Source organism: Guyanagaster necrorhizus (assembly GCF_019112545.1).
Source record: "Guyanagaster necrorhizus MCA 3950 unplaced genomic scaffold BT62scaffold_18, whole genome shotgun sequence".
NCBI lineage: Eukaryota > Fungi > Basidiomycota > Agaricomycetes > Agaricales > Physalacriaceae > Guyanagaster > Guyanagaster necrorhizus.
In genome coordinates, this window is record NW_025064897.1 from 1,055,751 (window position 1) to 1,074,474 (window position 18,724).

An 18,724-nucleotide genomic window follows, 5' to 3' on the forward strand; every position below is an offset into this window, starting at 1 on the left:
GTTCGAACATACTATTTATTTGGCGGCACAATTTCTTTAGGCTTATTTTATGTAAACTCTTCCGTACATTTACAGTATTATCAATGAAGAATGCACTACCGGTACAAGTCGTTGTTGATAATAAAAGAGCTACATAAAGCAGCATTACCTGAGACTGTACCGGAAATCAAACAGATCTCTGGAATAGCAACATCATGTAAACGGGGAAGAATCAGAGACGAGGAATCAAAACTTACCTGGGCGGAGGTCTACGAACCTCATACCTGACATTGTCACTCTCTTCTCCTTCCTCTCGAAGAATCACAATCTTTGCATACGCATTCCGCTTCGCATCGTACTTGTAATGATCCAATTCCCTCAAATTGGGACATAACATGAGCGCTTGCATGATTGCTTGGTGCATCTTGTCAAGGTTCCCATCCACGGCTCTCCATAGTGACATGCCTTCGAATACTTCTAGAGCGGGTAAAAGGGAGAATAGGTGCAGCCAATCGTCCTAAATACGTTTCAGAAGGGGGAAGGAATCATGGCACGACGCACTCACTAGTTTCATATGATATTCGGGGAAAGATAGGCGAGTGATATTTGGACATTTTTCGGCCAAGGTGAGCAGGGCGTCGTATGTGTTACCTATCGAACAGGTAAATCTAACTTCGCGAAGGCAGTCTGCATTGATCTCGTCCAGATAAGCGAACATCGCTGGCTCAGCCGTCGTTTCAACACATTCGATAGGCCGGGGTGACGCGTAAATCGCCTTGAGCAGTAGCTCGCTTCCAAACACGCGCCGGATACGAGGAAGGGAGTCTGGACTTAGACCTCCAATCAGAGGACCCAAAGGGAACCAAGCCAACTCTTCAATAGTTGGGTTCTTTTCTAAAAAGCGAACCCAAGACTTATCGAGGGACAGCGTCCCGCCTGATTGGAGAAATATATTGACTTTTTTGAGTTGCGGAAATACGCAGCCGGAAAGTATGGTCAGCTCCATCGGCACCTTTAGAACCTGAGTTGATTCTCGCATCAGACAGTTGAAATTAGATATCTGGATTACCATACCTCAATCGTAGGACATGCTTTGAGCATAGACTTCAGAAAAGGCCCGATCTGAGGCCTAACCCAGACACGGCCCACCAACGACAGATGTGTCAGCTTTGTCAGATTCCAGAGCTGCATAAAATCAAAAGCATGTCCCCCATCAGCAAACACCAAAGTATCGTGACCGTCCGGAAACTCACGGGATATATTGAATTATGACATCCAGGCCTAGCTTCAAATGCTCCAGCCAGCGCCACTTTTCTCAGCAACGGTTTGCTAACCAGAGTACCCAGAATCTCCGCCTCCTGCGAGGGGGTGGCCGTCGGCTCTGGAAAAGGATTATACGTACAGGACCAGGTAAAGACCCGCAGACGATGCATATTCTGGAGAGCCATACACATGTTCTGGACTCGTGTCTCCTCGCTTCCGGTGTCATCCACATTGCATGGAGGAACCAACGTGGTGGGGGAATGGTCTGAGGCGGAGTGATTGTGCCGTTCACAGACATGTACCTCGCGTATATTGCGTGCCAGGTCAGCACGTTTTGCGAGGTGTGCCCACATGGAGGGAAGCTTGTGCCGAATGCGAACTATGCGATATTCGTTGTGTCTGGGTATAACAAGTCGAGTACATGTTCGGGATACCAGAGCAAATGAGATGAGGTCACGGTGAAGATCAATTTCGGACAATATCTCGTCCAGAATTTCTTGAGGGAGGAGTAAAACTTGGCAAGTATTTTCCCGGAGCATTGCAGGAAGAGAAAGGAAGGGAATACGTCTGCGGGTCGGGCTGGTCGCTGGGAAAACTGTGGTTCCAGAACAAGTGATATCATGCTGAGTGTCACTTGCTTAAGTACAGCACTGCGCTAATAACGGGGGATAAGTCGCTCCTTTTTAGGCGAGCTCTACTGTTCATCTTATCTCGGGATGATCCGAACCAAGTTCGATGCGCCGAGAACATTGATGTAGAAAACTTCTTAATGAACCGCCTCAGAGAGAGATGTCTCGACTTCGGACTAGATCTTGTACGGGTAAAGTGTATCTGTTACAGGCGGCCAGTTCTCTCATTTTCTTATAATCTCCAACAAATCGCAACTTGAAGCACCAAGAAAAGATAGCGTCTTTCTCCCCAGAGCGTAGGATGTGGCGCAGGGAGGATGAAACAGGCACTCTTTGGATTTTTGGATTCTACTACCGAGGTCATAGATCTTCGAGCTTTCCTCGAGCCTAACGAAGCGAGAGTCGCTGCACTGATGCTTCGGGCTCAGGGCTGATGTTCCTTTGCCGAAGTGTTGCAAAAGCATTTGGGTACTGTATATTATGGTCTTGAACCGTGGACGATCATTTAGCTATGGGATGACCGGTCTAGTAGCAGCTAGTACAGACGGACTATGTGAGGGAAACAATTTGAAGACTGGGACGTAAATTCATATTCAGCTGGATCCACATCACGAGCGGCTTCTCGAAAGTGCAATGTGAAGAATGATGGACGGATCACAGGAAGCGACCTTCCTTTCGCTGATGGGAAATTTAAGGTTCAATATGAGCATTGGACGATAGGTTCAACACCGTAGAAGGGTATCCGAGTCACCAGGTAAATAAGAACAAAGGTACGAATGGCCTTCACAACCCAAGTAAGCCATAGTTGAAGGCGTCCAGGAGATGTTATCTTGGAAAGCCACCAGAATGCTGTCACTTACTTAGGGAGTCGAAGCAGGCCATTGAACTTAAATGTAAATTCAAAACCCGATCACAAATCGATAAAGTTCCTAAAAACCGACATATAAACACAAAGGAAATCGAAAAGGAGAGGACAGTAAAAGAACCTGAAGAGAAATGAGTATAGGGATGTGATAATGTTAGGCTGTCATCGAAGGACAATGCAAATTGGCGAGGGCTTTATGAAGAGAGGTAGAGAGAAGAAGAGAAAATACAAAGAGAACAAGTAGAAAAGGGTATACGGGGAATAGAAGTGATAAATAGTAATAATGATATAGGCTGGAGAGCGGTATAATGATAGACCGATAAGCTGCGAGGAGCGTAGGGTGGAGGATAGATATCCACGGAGAGATACGCAGATGGAGATCATGAACAGATCAGAAGCTATGAGCATGCATGTGGGTGTCCTAAGCGAGGTCCAAAAGACGGTGAAGCGACCGAGAAACGAGGAGAGGCAGGAGATGACGAGGAAGTCGAAGGATGTCATAGTTTGTCGTGCACGCGATGGGATGAGGTGTCAGTGACACAGGACGTATCATCTACTCGTCAGCAGTCGACGCTCCCTCATCTGCCAGGGTAGAAGAAGGACCAGTAAACTCGTTAGCGTATCAGCCCTCCTCCAGTGACCAGTTGGTCGTCCCTAAGGTACCCAACACGGCAACGCAGTAGGCGTGCGACCGACATCCTCTCATCTCCATGTGCTCGTTGATGTTTCTGTATGGTTGATTCATCGCGAGGATCGCAAAGAACAGGCCTAGGAACAACGTGAGAAAGGTAAAAAAGAATATAACAACTGGAATCAAGGCTCACCCTACAATGTGCTCGACGCGCAGGGGAGCCGCTTTCTTCTTGCGTGCGCCTGGTCGGCATGGGTGCGGGGAAACGGAGTTGCCTAGTATTTGGCTGGGAGGACGGCAACGAGGGAACAGAGGGTAATACATCTGTTCGAGGTCGTTGCCCCTTACCAGACTGGTTGGAATGCGGGACGGGGACGGGGACGGCCTGCCGGTGTGAGTGGGTCCAGTGATCCGAACGGGAGGGACAGTCCCCTTTTTCCGGGTCAGTTTTGGAATACGCAACGACGGGACACCCGTGACAATAGGTGAGGCTGTTGGTGCCTCTGACGGTTTATTAATCTCCAGATCTTCAACGGAAGAATCTGAAGAACCCGAACGAAAGACCAGGTTCGACGGCCGTAGAAATGAAGGGCGAGCCATAGACGCGTCCTGCACAATATTCAATGTTAGTAGGTAGTTCACAATAATAAATTGACAACACTCACTGGGACCTTGTCCGAAGAATCTTGTTGAGTGCCAGAAATCTCGGTGGAGACGGCCGGCAGTAGGACGCAATGGGTGTTCTTCCCATGGGCGCTTCCAGTGTCGTCAAGGACTCCAACAGAACTAGAAGCCGTCCGCCATGAACAATCGGGGGATCGTAGATCCCTCACTGACAGTGACGTCGATACTTGGGCCATTGGCTACAAGACACAACATATTAGCAAGTTCATCGGAGAAATTTATTAGCAAAGCATACCCCGGCAGCCTCTCTGACGTCCTCATATACTGCTCGACACAATGCAGAAAAGGCATCGTCCTGCATGAGATTGTTGACAGATGGGAAGGATATTGTGTCAGCCATCGTGCGGAAATCCTGAAAACATAAAAGTGAGTAATGGTTGTGCATATGTTCCACGTGAAACTTACATCAAGCAGAAGGCTGCCGGATGGGAGGGGACCTTGAAAGGATGCGTCTGAGGAACTGGAACGAAGGACCGAGTTCGATGGCGGTGAGAATGAACGCCGAGCCATGGGCGTATCCTACGCAACATTAAATGTCAGCAGACAATTTATAACTATTAGCAGAATGCTTACCTCTGCCTCATCTGCGGAATAGTCACTAGTGCTGGAAATCTCAGTGGAGACTGGCAGTAAACGTCGATATGCGATGTCAGCGAGGTTCTGGTCAGCCCTTGCCCAGTGTGCCTGAGGGTAACAATGCGTAACCGTGACTCTGAAATACTTTGCGTCGCACTCAGCCTCGTCCCTGAAGACCAATTAGGATCCAACGGAGTGAATGCTTCGGTCTCGTCAACAACTCCAAGGGAACTAGTGTCTGAGCACTGTAATATATCAGAAAACCAGAGGTCTCTAAATGACAACAAGGTGGACATATGGACCGTTGGCTGCAAGATGAGAGACATTGGCACTTTCATCAGAAAAATTAGTTGAAGAAGCTCACCTCACTGTTTTGTGACCAACTTGTACACCTCTTGACGCAAGGCATAAAAGCGATCGTCCTGTGGACGATCATTGACGGAGGGAAAAATAACCGACAGAGGTCAAGACCAATATGCGGTGACGGGGAAGCTGTTAGCTCAACGGGGTCGACCAGACAGTAAGTGATAACTGGAGGTACAGTCGTGTACTCTTCCGTCGGGATGGGTGGCAGTGGCTTCTCGATAGGGATTGGTAACTCGTGCAAAGGAGAGAGGTCGGCCTGTCGACGTCTCCATTTTACTCGCTTGGTGAGCGACTTGAAGCGTTCTGTAGAGAAAATACGGTGTTTCTTGGGCGTCTCTATGTCGACAGAGACGAGGTAAGAGACGCTGTGCGGGGCGAAATTGACTGCTGAGGTCGGGTCAGTGGGAGTAGGGATATGAGTGGGAGGTCAGGAAAGTCGTCGAGAATGGGATCCGAGGTATAATTGCCCTTGTTCTTTGGCAAGGACAGTCGCAGCCTCGGTCGCGGAAAGATGGAAACTCGTGAATGGTTTCTGAAGCGGTTGAGCACAGAAACGTCGTTCACGACAGAAGGTGGTGAAGTGCTGCTGTTACGGTTTCGAAACTTTTTCACTTTCCCATAACCACGCCGGCAATTGCCAAGCACACCAGACCACTCCCACGCTACTAACGCATCATAGCAACACCACACCAGCATGGCACTACGCCGACTGACAAGACGCAAGGCTATTGTGAGGGCTCCTACAGGTTACAGCATGGACACAGGACGGACACGAACCATACAACTATTATTAGACACAGTAACTACAGTATTTAAGCAGTGACATGTAGAGGGTAAAACCTCAGCTTTGGACTAAAGTCTAATCTATCCTGGACCTACACCTGAACTCCCCACTCCACGAACTAGTTGCTTGGCTATACACTGGTCCTCTGCAATCAAGACTTACACATCCATTGGTGATTGTCCGAACACAAGACAGCCGGGTGTTGTTTGATCTTGTTTGTAAGTCAGCCACTGACAATTAGTCCAAAGCTCGACACCCCGCTCTCTCTCAGTAACCATCATTGGTACTGAGCTGCTCCATGCAAACTGAACTCCTATAAACAATTATCATCACTGCCTTGCTGGTTGGGACAACCATCCTGATCAGCCTGTTCTTATACCTTCCTCCCCTTATCGCATACTTGGTAGATGTCCACTGTCACCAAAACATTCCCTGAACCCCCCACAGACCCACCATCTCCCTCCCCCTCAGCCAATATGATGTCATCACAAATCCAAATTTCACCTTCATCTGCATCAGCCAGAGCCAAGTCCCAGACATTGAAGAAATCAACCAGGTTTCTCAGTCAGATTAGAAATCTGTTTACATCTCATGCAGCTCCTCCCTCATCCACCTTTCCTGAACCCCTTCCTATGACTCCAACTGGCTCAATGAACCAGGTTACATCCAGAGTCAGGTCCTCCCAACCCTCCCATGTATTCTTATCCCCTGACTTGACTCCCAATGAAGTCTGGCAAGCATCAGCCTCTCAGATTTCCCCATGCCCCCTGGTGAACCCTATGAACATGCTTGGATTAGAAACAGAGGACACTCTCCCCTTTTCAAACTTGTCTATCATGACAGGGATGCCTCTGGGATGCTCAAGAGGTATCTTGCAACCATCAACACCAATTCCTGAACTAGAGCTGAAGGCTCTAATCCCAGTCAAAGAGGTACAAACCATGTACCTCAGCAACACAAAAGATCTTCTGGAATCGCTTTCAGAACCCAGGCTCAGACCAGAGCCTGGACCCTCACACTTCCCTGGGGCCATGAAGACCCCAAGCTCACAAGCTATGAGCTTGTGCTTGACAGACATAGGGTCTATGCTCAACCCCTTTGAGAAAGAGGCAGTACTCAATGAGGAGTATGAAAGAATTTGGCAGGAAAGCTGGTCAACCCTCAGGAGGGAAACCAGCTGGAAGGCAACAGACATGGGGAGGTTATATGAGGCTGCCCCTGAAGAGGAGCAAAACCATATATTCAATTATTTAATTAACCAACAGGCAACCTATCTTTTCAATAAAACCTATCCCAACTATTGCCGACCTGAACCCAGCCCCTACAAATCAATGTGGGAGCAACGACCTTTGCCAGCCAGTCCGCCACCTCAGCTTGCAATGCCAAATCCCTGGGCCGCAGGACTCAGTCCGCATGCCACCCAAAATGACCTCTCAGAACCACCGGCTGTACTCATAGCACCAACAGCACCACCATTGGTCGAACCACATCACAGCTGGCTCCTCCGATCTCTCTCTCGACCGACAGCCCTGACACTCCCTCCAACTATGAGAATGCCACCTCCAGACACCTCACCCGGGTGGCAACCCACCTCTATGGACCCCTGGAACAATTTGAATCCCCAGATCATCGAAACATCCGAGTATTTTAAGGGTGCCAGTGATGATCTCTCTCGGTTCTTCAACGACTGTGAGATGTATTTTGAAGCGTTCCCATTGCACTTCAGCATGAATGCCCAGGGGTTCAATCTCCACCGAATCTTTTTCTGTGCCTCCCGATTCAGGGGAGCTGCCCGCACCTGGTGGGACCTCCAATGTCCCCGCTTCTATGATCCGATCTGCAAACACTGGAGGTACCCATCGTACCCAGACTTCAAACACACAGTCTGGGGACAATTCCGAGAAGTAGCTGAAACCTGGCTGCTAGAGACAAAATGGGAAGGACTCCGGCAATCCACATACAAGAATGCTCCGGAGTTCTTCCAAGAATTTGAAGACCTGGCATACAGGGCTGGGTTATACGACAATGAACAGGCCATGTTCGACCAAGTCGAAAAGGCCATCAGAAGCACGGTGAAGAGCACCATCATGAAGGGTGACAATGGTGCTCCCACCACCTATGCCGAGTGGAAACGGCGGGTCCTGTGGATGGACTACAACTTCCACCTCGAACAGGCCAATGCAGCCGCCAAGAACCAATGCAACAGAAACCAAACCACCACCAAGACTGCCACCTCCAATGCCAACACCAGCACTAACTCCACCAACAACACTGGCAACAAGAAGACCACTACTGGTACTACCTTTGGTGGCCAGAGGGTGAAGCATGAAAGAAAGTGCTTCGGATGTGGAGAGAAGGGCCATCTCAGGAAGGATTGCCCAAAGAAGAACAAACCCAAGTGGTTACAGGCACAAATCTGAGCTCTACTGACCAAACTTGACAAGGTGGCCGAAGAGGACGAGTCGACCACGGTTGCTGAGGACTGTCGAGGCTGATGGGAAGGTCGGCGGCAGTCACGACGAAGAAACTGCTGGATGTGTCGTCGTCCTCGTCGATGCCGACAGCAGGCTGTATGCGACTGTTATGAGGTGAGAGTCGCAAAGAGCCGCGTGGGCGTCTAGCAAATCTCGACTGTACAGAATTGAGAGATGCCATTGTATCTGAGGCAAGTCCAGCAAAAGGGACTCAGAGGAACAGAATCCAAGCAAAGCTTACCTTTTGACTTGTTCTTGAAATTTGGACTCGTGCAGAATAGGCGGCTTCGTCGATAACTGAAAAAAATCGTAATTGGCCGTCTGCCACCGCGTGGCTGCTGTCGATCATGACACGAGAAACTCCTACCGTACTTGCTAATTCTTTACTCTTTCAGATTACTTACAGGAAATGAATGAACGACAATACAAAATTTGGAGTTCTACGAAAGCAATCAGAAAGCGAGATACATAGACGACAAATGTCTCATATTTTACAAGTCCACAAGATCCGGCGTCTCGTTCCGTCCAAGCATCGCGCGGAAACGAGCACACTTCTCTTTCACCCAGCCAATGTGAAGGCTTCCCAAGGTCGGCCAGGGAATAGCTCTGGCAAACCCACCTGCGAACATGATTCCGATGAAAGCCATGGCAATAGAATCTCCCCTAACGCCATACATCGTGCGTTCGTCGTTAAAAGGGTACTCAACGCCAATCCTACGCACCCAGGACCCTTCCCCAACTTGTGTAACTTCTGTGATCCCCTTACCTGATACGCCACTTACTCCGCCATCACCCCCGTCGCACCATAAAATCGTGCTGTCCAGTTCTGCCGCACGCCGTTTTGCTTGTTCCCACATGGCCAAACCTACCGTGGGCTCCCATGTTCTGGCAGGAGCTAGAATAAGAGCTGGTCTAGTGTCAAGCGCAGCCAAAGTCCCGGGGATGGCAAAGTCAAGGCAAATGGAAGCCGTCATCGGAACGGGCCTCGTAAACTTTGGAGGAGGTGCCCAATTCGACTTTTTCATGTCCGATGGATTCTTCATTTCCATGGTATAAATGGTCGCGGGTGTAGTAGAATGTACCAGAGAAAATGATTCGGCAACTAGGGAATATTAGCTTGATGATGAGTGAGAGGTGGAATAACGTACCGGGGACAAGGTGTCGTTTGTAGTATTCCAAATGAGGCGAGGAAGACTTGTTAGAGACAACAGCCATGCCATTTCGTCTCAAAAGGCTCCGGCCAGCAGCATCGGAAGAGTCCTTAACAGACTCTTCAAAGGAGACCCCCACAAAGGATCCCCGGATCGTCTTCTGTACTTCTGCTAAAGCCGCAGCTCGCTGAGACTCGTCCCGAAAGGTGACTGCACCTTCAGGCCACAACAAAACTTGAGCCTGTCCATCAAGCTTCTTGGTTTCTTGCAAATAGTCTTCAAATCTCAACTGGCGATCACGGCGTTTGGGAAGGATACAGCCCACGCTGAACGGCGTGGTATCCGAAGAGTACACAGGAAGCGCAATGTCGGAGACAATAAACGAGGGTATTGTCAAAACTGCTAGGAGAGTGGACAGATACAGAACGCAACGCCACGAAGGCATAGAAGTTGCTGCTGCTTCATTTTTTGAACCCGGACCGCGATTCCCAAGTAACGGCTCCTCTTCCTCAAGGGATTCTGAGCTCATAAGCCACGCTCCAGCAATTTCAGAGATGACGACCGCCCAAGCTGCGGTAATCCAATCATCCATTGCTGGCCCTAGCCACTTTAACATCCAACTGTACCCCATGGTGTCAACGACTGGTGTCCATGAGGTGAGGCGTCCAATCGGACTGACAGAAGATACTCCCCACCATACAGCAGCCCATAATGCGGGAAATAACATGATCTGGGACCATGCTGATAGCAACCGTGATCTGAGTTTGGTGTGAATGTAAAGGGTAGCTAGAGTTATGCCTGAGGTCATTAACCCCCCGAGGAAGAGGAGGGCAAGGGAAGGAGCGCGCGAGGAAAGCGCATGAATGGCTGGTGAAAAGAAAATGATAAATTTGGCGAAAGACAAGTTAATCCACAAGAAAGCAGCCTGCTTGTTTGCACTGGGACGATTCACGAGCAAGGGGGTATAGATGAGAAGAGCAGATAGGTGAAGTACAGCAGGAATAAGAGACGGCGAAGAGGTTGCCAGTACTGCCGTGACAAAAGTTAGAGCATTGAAGACAAGATAAGGATGATCGATTAGAATGAGACGGCGGCTTGACATTCTGTCCTCAAAAGTTTAGTGAGAGTCGAGTGGGCCATGTGTCGAGTCAGTGCCATGTGTGCAACAGTCACGAGCTGACCAATCACCGCGTCTGCGAAATCTTATCTGACAGCACCCCACTATGTTCCAACTACAGTATCTAATCAGATTGATAACAGTTCTAGGCCCCCACCACCCCCGATAAGTCTTGATAAGAAACGATATAAAGGACAGAGGAGACCTCTGACCCCCATCAACCTTACATCCAACTGCTTTTTGATAAACGCCTTCACAATGGTGAGTGACCTTCACATTACAGCAATGGCCCAGCTAACCTGACGATGACAGCCTGAATCTTGCTCTTCGACCACCAAGGAGACCTGTTCCTACCCAAACTGCGCTTGTGGCACCGACCCCACCAAGAACAAGGCCAACTGTGGCTCCACTTCCTGCTCTTGCTCGTCGTACGTCCGGTTCAATTACTCCATGTTTTTCTAAATTGACGCTCTCATTTTCAGTTGTGGCTGCAAGCCCGGCGAATGCAAATGTTGAAGGAAATCGATATGCAGAGAGCGTACAAGAAGAGAAACGTTATCTGTATTGAATGAATCAGCAACTTTATATATGTGCCTTTTGAAATAAGAGAGTTACTCTCACGTCAGCGTCACTGCTCGCCCATAGGCTCAGCTGCCGCAAAAGGGTCTACGGTATCGTCCATCAGTGGTCCTCCCATGGGTGTCTGAAGGTTCCAACTGTGTCGAGTCTCTCCGCCATGGCCCGTAGATCCTGAAAACATGATGGTGCTAAAGCGTTCTACGCGTTCTCGTCTCCGACTGACTGGCAGGGTTGACTCTGAGCTAATAATACCGGAGCGGAACGCAGCATAGCCGACTGCCGTGCGTTTAATCACATTGCGCGATATCGATTTCTGTGCGGGGACGGTAGCGTACAGGCTGATGTCCGAAACTGACACCACAGATATCTCCTGCGAGATATGGATGTTAGTTGTGCATTAACAGCATTGATCACCATGCTTACCTGTGCTTCAGAGATATCCAATGTGGAATCTACATCACCCGAGGATGTCATTGACGGGGGAAGAGCGTCGATACGAGGAAGATCACCGTATGAGAGGCGTGCAATGTCACTCATTACCTGAGAGTAAAAGTGTGAGCCGCCATGGGCTAGAACATCACATATGGAAGCCACTCACCGAACCAGCGACATGCTCTATGCAATCCAGTATAGTGATATCCACCGTCTTTACCTCGCCTTGGTCAATTCCGATTTCTTGAGACTGACTTCTCTCCAACATCGGCAACACAGCGAAAACAGCTTCCAGGCAGGCCTCGAAAGCGACGTATTCGCACAAGTCCGTCAAGAAGAGGAGGATGTCACCAGCAGCCTCAGCTTTGTCAGAGGCGAGGATGAAGAGACCTGTGGCAACAGCGAGTCCAAAGATGACGAGGAAGAATAAGAACCTTTTGCACGCATTTGAGCGAGCGACGGGACAGCACGGTGAGGGGAGGGGATTGGGCGGATATTCTCGGGTTTTCAGCGAAGGACATCCAGATGTTGGTTAGATCCATAAGCATGTCACAGAGACATGTAATAATCAAACGAGACCCAGGGAAAACTTTCTGTAGAACCAATCAGACAACTGAAAAATTCAGTGTGTACTCGTAAGCACCGCACCTGTGAAAATAACTAGACATTAGATAAGCCAAAACAGAATCCTAGGTAGTAATATGCTGTGGAGAAGAAAAAATTGAGTAATTTTCGTGCTAACATTGACCCGGCCTCTTTTGCAAGCCGTTGAAACTGAGTGGTATTGGTATGATATTACTGACCGGCACAAGAGGCTGTGCTCCGGCAACTCCAAGTTTGATACCCGGTCTCTCTCTCTACCACCTCGATGAGCTCGCCTCGTCCTCGCCCATCTGCAAGTCTGATTCGCGACAGTCTCGTACCCGGACGACGACACGTCCTACAGCATCCGCTTCTAGCTGTACCGCATGAAACTCCCCTTCGAAGATGACCGCTTCCTGGGCCTAAATCATCCAGGACACGCGAGTTTTTTGTCCTAATTTCTGTATAAAGAGCCACTGCCAGACCTCGCTTGGCTTCCGTTTGCTGTCATTCTCCTGCTTTCTGAGGAAGCTCACAAATATTAGATATATGCTGCCGTTAGCTCTTGCAAAGACGTGCTTCTTCCTTTGACCCCCGCCACTTGCTTCATATCCTCAGCGCCGCTCTCAAATGGAAGGACCACTCACTCGTAGACAAGGAAGCTAAGCATATTATTGCTCTCTGCCGAACGAGTCGTACAGTTGCTAGACAACGCGTATCTGGCGCCTTGGGTACGTCTCGCCATTTCTGGTCAGAAATTCTGACTGACCAGCTCCAGATTCTATATCTTCGCTGTTGGATATCCACCGCTACCGTGACTCCATCTCCCATCACTGGGAATGTACAAAAGACCAAGTCGGCACTTAACCACGGCGTCTCATCAAACGTTGCGGCAGCTTTCGAAAAACAAATCGATTTGCTTGTTAAGCAGTGTTCATTGAAAATTTCACAAGTGCATGTATCTCATGTTGATCTTCAAAACGTATCTTGAACGCGCATACACAGGACCAGCACTTACCAATCCGCTTCCGTTGCATCCAGCATTCGACGAGGCCAGCACAGAAGAAGAAAGTCACTTCACAAGAACGCATCCTATTGGACCCCTGGTAAGCAACAAGTACCCTTTGCGGATGTGCAAAGTTGCTCATATAGCTGGCATCATTGTTTAGATGCTGCTTCGACAGTGTTCCTCGGAGCCAAGACAATAGGTTCACAGCCTTCTCCTTCAAGACAAACAATATCGGATTACTACTCAACGAGCGATGACTGTGTACGCAGTCTAATTCCGCATGTGACCGGGAGGAAATGATGTGGGGACGGCTCGGTATTGGGTTAGGCGAAAGACCAGTGGGTATTTCAGACTTCCTTAGGTGGGTTGATACTGACTCTTTCTCTCTGTGAGATGTCGTGAGGCCTGATTCTTTAACATGGTGAGTGTAGTGCTATGAGCTCTTTTAATTACACCGTTACAAGTTATATGTTCCGCAGCAAAACCTCTTCCACCATCAATTGTTTTCAAAGTAGTAACGGCCTTCAAAATAGACGTCAAAGACGAAAAAACGACTATCGAAGAACTCCGATAACCTCCCGCAATCCACGAGGTTGAAAATCCAACACTCGACTGTCTCCAATAGACTCATCTTACCGTGCTCAAGCTTGACGACATTCAGTAGAAGAACGGCAATACTCGGTACACAACGATAATGTATGCCTAACCTTCTGTGAACACTTGGTCAAAACTGAAGCACGCCGCCGCCACAGTTCTACTCGTATTTACCCTGCATCGTGCTCACATCTAGTATTGATCCCGCCTCAAGTATGGCAAGTCGTTCATCCCCTGGAAGGTGCAGTCGCTGACCCGGTGTCAAACTTCGGGTCAGGATCAGTCAGACTGAATAGGCGCTCATGCGTGCTCTGGCTATGGATATTTATCCTCAATCGCGAAATTGCAGGTGCAGTGGCGATTGGGTGGTGTCCGAGTCTTCAACTGCTAAACGTGACCTACCGTGACGCCGATGTTTTCGATACTGCTCTTCTATGCCATCCAGAATGCTTGCCAAGTTTTGCTCGCTTATACTAGGAAAAGATTAAGGATGTTTATAGTTTTGCTGACATTCGCGGCGTACCGGTTGGGTTATCAAGCACGAGAGACTGGAGGTCCAAGCGCCTGTCTCGTACATGGTTCCGTGGCGGTGATGATGGCTGAGTGTATCTTCCTCTGTATAGCCTGTGAACCGCCGGCTTGACATTGTGATGTTACCGTGAACTCTTACTTTATCCTTTCCCTCTTTCTCTTTCTCTGACTCTGTTTTCAGTTTACGGTGCAGAAGTCCCTAAGCATATGATGGTCGACGGCTGACATCAGGCTGGGTAATGGACAAACTTTGAGTTTACCCTTCTTGATGCAAATGGAGCTCTCATAAATGGCGTCTTCGACTAGCTATCGCCGTTCTCCCAGGATGCTCAGAGTGATATTCTAGATCTTGGTTGTATGGCATAAAACTTGTTCATTCATTTTACATCGTCAATACCGCTATTGGCTTGTCTATTCTCTCGTCGCACCATACATCTGGTCCATATTTCCATCAACTGCTCCTTTTCAAACCTTCTCATTATTATGGCTGATTGTTTCTTTTTTGTGCATATACATGTCACCAGAGGTGTGACCTTTTTATTCTGGAATATTTGTCCGACAGCTTGAGCTTTGGCTCTTTGTATCTCGCACTCGCAACCCACTTCGCCACTCAGACCTCCTTGGTGCCTTCATATTTCATGTGTTCTAGTACACACCGCCATTAATTCCTTCATCTCGCAGTACTCGCTCACCACCTACGAACAACCCATTGTCCATTGTTTGCCGCGACATATCACTGTAGCCCCCCTCATACTCATATGTCTGTACCGTAGTTTCATAAGCTTGGTACGAACCATAAAGACCAATGGCATCTGGGGCAAAATCCAAGGCTTGCGGAACTGGGGATACATATTCCGATGGGTACTGCCAACTGAAGGGTTGACCATTGGAAGTATCGTCAGGCGCATTGAATGTATCGTGATATGTAACTCGATCTGGGGTGAAAGCCACGTTGGAGTAGGTTGCTGCACCAAAGGAATTATCTGTGAACGACATGATTTCTCCTCTTTCCTGAGGCCGGACAGCACGAAAGTTATTGTCAGGGAAGCGTACTGTCTGCAGAGTGAAGTGCTACTGTTCAGCTTGGGGTGTGTAATTCGGACTGACCTGTTGGAAACCGATCTGCGTGGAGGGAGCCCAAATTAGGTGTTCGCCATGTCTTGTTGCATCGGGGATGGGTGGAGATTGGGCCTGGATACCATCTGGATGTACGTTGGGACCGTAGGGTATGTTCGATGAGGACGACGGCAAGTCAAAATTGTACGTCGGCATGAACTGGAGGGTGGAAATATCGGTGGGCGATGCAGTGGCAAAAGACCCCGCCGCGTATCGGTTCCACGAGCGCGAGGGATCGGCAGTGTACTGTCTCTCCAACACGACCCCATCGTAGATCGTGTGTAAAAGAGGGGGGGCAGTTGAAGGGTGTAGCGATGTCGTGTCCTCGAGGTGAGGGTGGGTGGCAGGAGTTTTGGTGGTGTCCAAATAAGATGCGGGTTTAATTGTGCTCTCCAAGGCGGACGACGATGCTGTCACGCCCCCATGATACTGGTTATAATGGCGGGGGAAACCAACCTTGGTATCTGAACCCCAGTCGCAGCCTGGACCGGTGCACTGGTACTTTTTATTTCCAGAACTATGGGATTGAGTATGAGGTTCCCCTTAGACGTGAATAGAACATATCGAACAGACGTACTGATGTTTCCGTAGGTGGCAGATGAGGTTGGAGTTTTGCGGGATATCGCAACAGGACAGCCTATCACAAACGATGAATGCAGGTTACACCACTGAGAAGATGGTAAGCGCCCTACTTTGGACCTCTCGTGTGAGTTATTCCATGCCGAATGAGGTCTATTTTCCTTGAAACGGTTACCTTGCATCCACGGATGCCGCACGCAATGCGACTGTCCCGTGTAGCCATGCCGAAGTGCGAAACCTGATTCACAGAGGGCGGGGAGGGAACAAGGGAAATGGAAGTAGTCTGGTGGCCTGGGTGGGGTGTTGGGAAAAAACAAACAAACATGCGGCCCTTTTTAACCACCCTCCGAGTCGCGTGGATGAATTGGTTGGGCGGCCCAGAGTTCATTTATTTCCTATTAAACCAACTATATAGTCAAGTGGCAACCAATTCGAAGGAATAGCTATTATGAGAAGGCGAAGTGACTGTTTTTTTTTTTTTCAATTTTAGAGTCGGAAATTTGACTTGTGAACAAGGGAAAACAATGTCGCTATTGATAAGGCCTCCCAGGCTCTAGGTATTAGTCTGGGAAAATTCAAAAAAATCCGATGCCTGCTGGTACCCTTATATAGATTCTGAGTCAACCTTACACTGTAGAATTTAAAGGTCTCCAGAGATGGGGCTTCCTCAGGCTGAGCCGGAGCCGAGTTACTTATTTCAAGATGTTCTCTTTCAGTATTGTCAATGCTCAGAACCAGCTGTTGGATTAGCAAGCAGGAGCTCCATCATATCCTGCTGGCCAAGCTCAATACCCCTTTATGTTGGGATGGACTATATATATTGAATACAGTCTGTTGAGCACCCTCACTGCATTTCTGCTTATCGCTATGCTGTGTGAGGGTGAGTATCTACTTATATTACTTCATTTATGTCACTGATTGGTATTCTGTAGTCTATGTTATAGATGAATGGGAGAAAGATGAGGCTGTAGCCAAGAACCTCCTGCTCTCGAAGATCCCTGACTCAGTCACTATGAAGATTCAGCATCTTCCCACAGTTGCTGTAGCCTGGTCAAAGATTGAAAAAGAGTTTACCGATAAGAGCGGCTATGCACAAACCGACCTTTGGCAGCAGTTTATGGAGTCGCATTGCCTGGCCAAAGGCAATGTTTGCAAGTTTCTTGACAGTCTGTCAATGAAACGGGAGTCATTAGCTTCCATCAGTGTCATCATCAAGGAGAAGGATTACCACTCAATGATTCTCACCTCTATCCCTCCCTATCTTGCCAAGCATGCATCGACTCTCCTTATGGCGGCAAAGCTTTTTAGTTCCAACAAGGAAGTCGATTCCGAGAACCTGATCCATGCCATTTCTGAGGAATACAACTGACTGGAGTGTGAGCGAGCCAAGCATAGTCAGCAGTCTGGAAAGGGAAAGGACTTGGAGCAAGATAAAGCCATGTCTGTTTCATCAAGCTCAGGTGGCAATAAGAAGGGCAAGAAACCCAGCAAGAAATTGTGCTGAGGATGTGGGAAAGAAGGACACTTTAAAAACAAATGCCCCAAGAAGAAGTTGTCAGACAATGACAGCAAGGCCTCTGGATTGAAGGGTGAAATAGCCAATGTGGCTGAGGAATCATCGGATTTAGACTGGGAAGCCAGTGATGCATTCAGAGTTGATGATGCTAGCAACATGCCATCACTGGCTGCAGTTTCTGAGTCAGACAAGTCTGAAGTTGAGGGCTTATCAGAGGACTTGAGAGATGAAGACGATGGTACCAACCTTTTTTCAGAGGTTGGTGATGAGTTGTGGGATGAGCTGAGCAGTGCATTGTCCTCAGATGTTGACTGGAGTGATGTGAACTCCTTTGTTGACAAGCAATCGGATGCCACATCTGGCATGCTGACCTTGGAGGATGTATCTGCTTCTGAAGAGTCAGTTGCAGCTGTTACCAACACTGTAAACTCACCTGATGTTCAAATTCATACTGAACTCTACGACTCTGGCTGTATATGCCATATTTTCCCTTACCGCAATGATTTCAACTCGTTCCAGTCTGTCCCACCCAAGGCATTCCATGCTGTGAACACTCAAAAATTTTCTGCAGCTAGAAAGGGCATGATGAGCATTGATGTGCCAAATAGTGCAAATGCGAGCAATCTGCAACTCACTAAGGTCATGTACTCTCTCAAAGTTGGCTATACACTCATTTCAGTTGGCCAACTTGATGATCTTGGTTTCAAGTTGACTTTCAGTGGTGGAAAATGCACCATCCATGCACCAGATGAAAAGATTGTTGGGGTTATCCCAAAAGATGATGGTGGCCTATATCAGGTTCATCATAAGAGAGATTTGGCTGGGACAGCTGAGGAGGTGCTTACTCTAGATCAATTGTATTGCCACATGGGCCACATTTCATCTGAAGTTGCTCGCCATCTGGTTGAAAAAGGCTTTGTGACTGGAGTAAAGCTTGACAAGTCATCTGGAGAACCACAGTTCTGCAAGTCATGTGTCTATGCTAAAGCTACACAAAAGCCAGTGTCTAAGGCTCGAGAGGGAGAACGTGCAACTAATATTGGAGGTGAAATTCACTCTGATTTATGGGGACCTGCACCTGTAGAATCCCTGCATAAATGCTGTTACTTTATCTCTTTCATTGATGACAGCACTCATTGGGCTTACCTTGAATTCTTATGCCAGAAGAGTGAAGCTTTCACAGCATACAAAGCCTATGAAGCTTGCATCTGCACTCAGTATGACTGCCCTGTAAAAATCCTCCATTCAGATCATGGAGGTGAATACT

At 48.4% G+C, this 18,724-nt stretch overlaps 9 protein-coding genes across 9 annotated transcripts; all 9 read right to left on the minus strand.

Moving 5' to 3' along the window:
- Window positions 1-1,886, minus strand: BT62DRAFT_248864 (uncharacterized protein). Its single transcript, XM_043180230.1, has 5 exons — window positions 1,233-1,886; window positions 1,054-1,164; window positions 545-1,000; window positions 237-496; window positions 1-178 (listed from the first exon to the last, which is right to left on the minus strand). The coding sequence occupies exons 1-5, from the start codon at window positions 1,779-1,781 to the stop codon at window positions 145-147; spliced, it is 1,410 nt and encodes a 469-aa protein (XP_043038066.1). The 5' UTR covers window positions 1,782-1,886; the 3' UTR covers window positions 1-144.
- Window positions 1,887-2,751: 865 nt separating this feature from the next.
- On the minus strand, window positions 2,752-3,352 carry BT62DRAFT_248887 (uncharacterized protein). Its single transcript, XM_043180231.1, has 2 exons — window positions 2,858-3,352; window positions 2,752-2,800 (listed from the first exon to the last, which is right to left on the minus strand). The coding sequence occupies exon 1, from the start codon at window positions 3,235-3,237 to the stop codon at window positions 2,899-2,901; it is 339 nt and encodes a 112-aa protein (XP_043038067.1). The 5' UTR covers window positions 3,238-3,352; the 3' UTR covers window positions 2,752-2,800; window positions 2,858-2,898.
- BT62DRAFT_1008229 (uncharacterized protein) lies at window positions 3,351-5,670 on the minus strand (the record flags this gene model as incomplete). Its single annotated transcript, XM_043177423.1, has 9 exons — window positions 3,351-3,504; window positions 3,561-3,976; window positions 4,033-4,230; window positions 4,287-4,403; window positions 4,457-4,570; window positions 4,625-4,763; window positions 4,820-4,935; window positions 4,992-5,377; window positions 5,664-5,670. 9 exons carry the CDS (start codon window positions 5,668-5,670, stop codon window positions 3,351-3,353), a joined length of 1,647 nt encoding a protein of 548 aa, XP_043038068.1.
- An 855-nt stretch (window positions 5,671-6,525) lies between these two features.
- On the minus strand, window positions 6,526-6,972 carry BT62DRAFT_921336 (uncharacterized protein; the record flags this gene model as incomplete). The annotated part of the gene is made up of 1 exon (XM_043184291.1): window positions 6,526-6,972. The coding sequence occupies one exon, from the start codon at window positions 6,970-6,972 to the stop codon at window positions 6,526-6,528; it is 447 nt and encodes a 148-aa protein (XP_043038069.1).
- Window positions 6,973-7,987: 1,015 nt separating this feature from the next.
- BT62DRAFT_934210 (uncharacterized protein) lies at window positions 7,988-8,512 on the minus strand. The gene has a single exon (XM_043186690.1). It carries the CDS (start codon window positions 8,430-8,432, stop codon window positions 8,142-8,144), a length of 291 nt encoding a protein of 96 aa, XP_043038070.1. The 5' UTR covers window positions 8,433-8,512; the 3' UTR covers window positions 7,988-8,141.
- Window positions 8,513-8,742: 230 nt separating this feature from the next.
- BT62DRAFT_900083 (uncharacterized protein) lies at window positions 8,743-10,210 on the minus strand (the record flags this gene model as incomplete). The annotated part of the gene is made up of 2 exons (XM_043183397.1): window positions 8,743-9,353; window positions 9,400-10,210. The coding sequence occupies 2 exons, from the start codon at window positions 10,208-10,210 to the stop codon at window positions 8,743-8,745; spliced, it is 1,422 nt and encodes a 473-aa protein (XP_043038071.1).
- A 937-nt stretch (window positions 10,211-11,147) lies between these two features.
- Window positions 11,148-12,051, minus strand: BT62DRAFT_1008232 (uncharacterized protein; the record flags this gene model as incomplete). The annotated part of the gene is made up of 4 exons (XM_043177424.1): window positions 11,148-11,468; window positions 11,522-11,638; window positions 11,697-11,964; window positions 11,996-12,051. 4 exons carry the CDS (start codon window positions 12,049-12,051, stop codon window positions 11,148-11,150), a joined length of 762 nt encoding a protein of 253 aa, XP_043038072.1.
- Window positions 12,052-12,383: 332 nt separating this feature from the next.
- On the minus strand, window positions 12,384-12,980 carry BT62DRAFT_934212 (uncharacterized protein). The gene is made up of 4 exons (XM_043186691.1): window positions 12,891-12,980; window positions 12,768-12,843; window positions 12,714-12,737; window positions 12,384-12,693 (listed from the first exon to the last, which is right to left on the minus strand). The coding sequence occupies exons 2-4, from the start codon at window positions 12,780-12,782 to the stop codon at window positions 12,535-12,537; spliced, it is 198 nt and encodes a 65-aa protein (XP_043038073.1). The 5' UTR covers window positions 12,783-12,843; window positions 12,891-12,980; the 3' UTR covers window positions 12,384-12,534.
- A 1,766-nt stretch (window positions 12,981-14,746) lies between these two features.
- BT62DRAFT_934215 (uncharacterized protein) lies at window positions 14,747-16,264 on the minus strand. Its single transcript, XM_043186692.1, has 4 exons — window positions 16,055-16,264; window positions 15,940-15,999; window positions 15,354-15,879; window positions 14,747-15,298 (listed from the first exon to the last, which is right to left on the minus strand). Exons 1-4 carry the CDS (start codon window positions 16,162-16,164, stop codon window positions 14,942-14,944), a joined length of 1,053 nt encoding a protein of 350 aa, XP_043038074.1. The 5' UTR covers window positions 16,165-16,264; the 3' UTR covers window positions 14,747-14,941.
- Between the last annotated feature and the right edge of the window lie 2,460 nt (window positions 16,265-18,724).

Excerpts from the sequence above, each read along its gene's own strand:
- BT62DRAFT_248864 (XM_043180230.1), bottom strand. The coding sequence starts at position 1,781 with ATGCTCCGGGAAAATACTTGCCAAGTTTTACTCCTCCCTCAAGAAATT. Across the intron at positions 1,165-1,232 it reads GTCATAATTCAATATATCCC|CTCTGGAATCTGACAAAGCT; the intron begins GTGAGTTTCCGG and ends GATTTTATGCAG. Across the intron at positions 497-544 it reads CCGAATATCATATGAAACTA|GACGATTGGCTGCACCTATT; the intron begins GTGAGTGCGTCG and ends AAACGTATTTAG.
- BT62DRAFT_248887 (XM_043180231.1), bottom strand. The coding sequence starts at position 3,237 with ATGACATCCTTCGACTTCCTCGTCATCTCCTGCCTCTCCTCGTTTCTC.
- BT62DRAFT_934210 (XM_043186690.1), bottom strand. The coding sequence starts at position 8,432 with ATGGCATCTCTCAATTCTGTACAGTCGAGATTTGCTAGACGCCCACGC.
- BT62DRAFT_934215 (XM_043186692.1), bottom strand. The coding sequence starts at position 16,164 with ATGGCTACACGGGACAGTCGCATTGCGTGCGGCATCCGTGGATGCAAG. Across the intron at positions 15,880-15,939 it reads TGCCACCTACGGAAACATCA|TTCTGGAAATAAAAAGTACC; the intron begins GTACGTCTGTTC and ends TCAATCCCATAG. Across the intron at positions 15,299-15,353 it reads CGCAGATCGGTTTCCAACAG|TACGCTTCCCTGACAATAAC; the intron begins GTCAGTCCGAAT and ends CTCTGCAGACAG.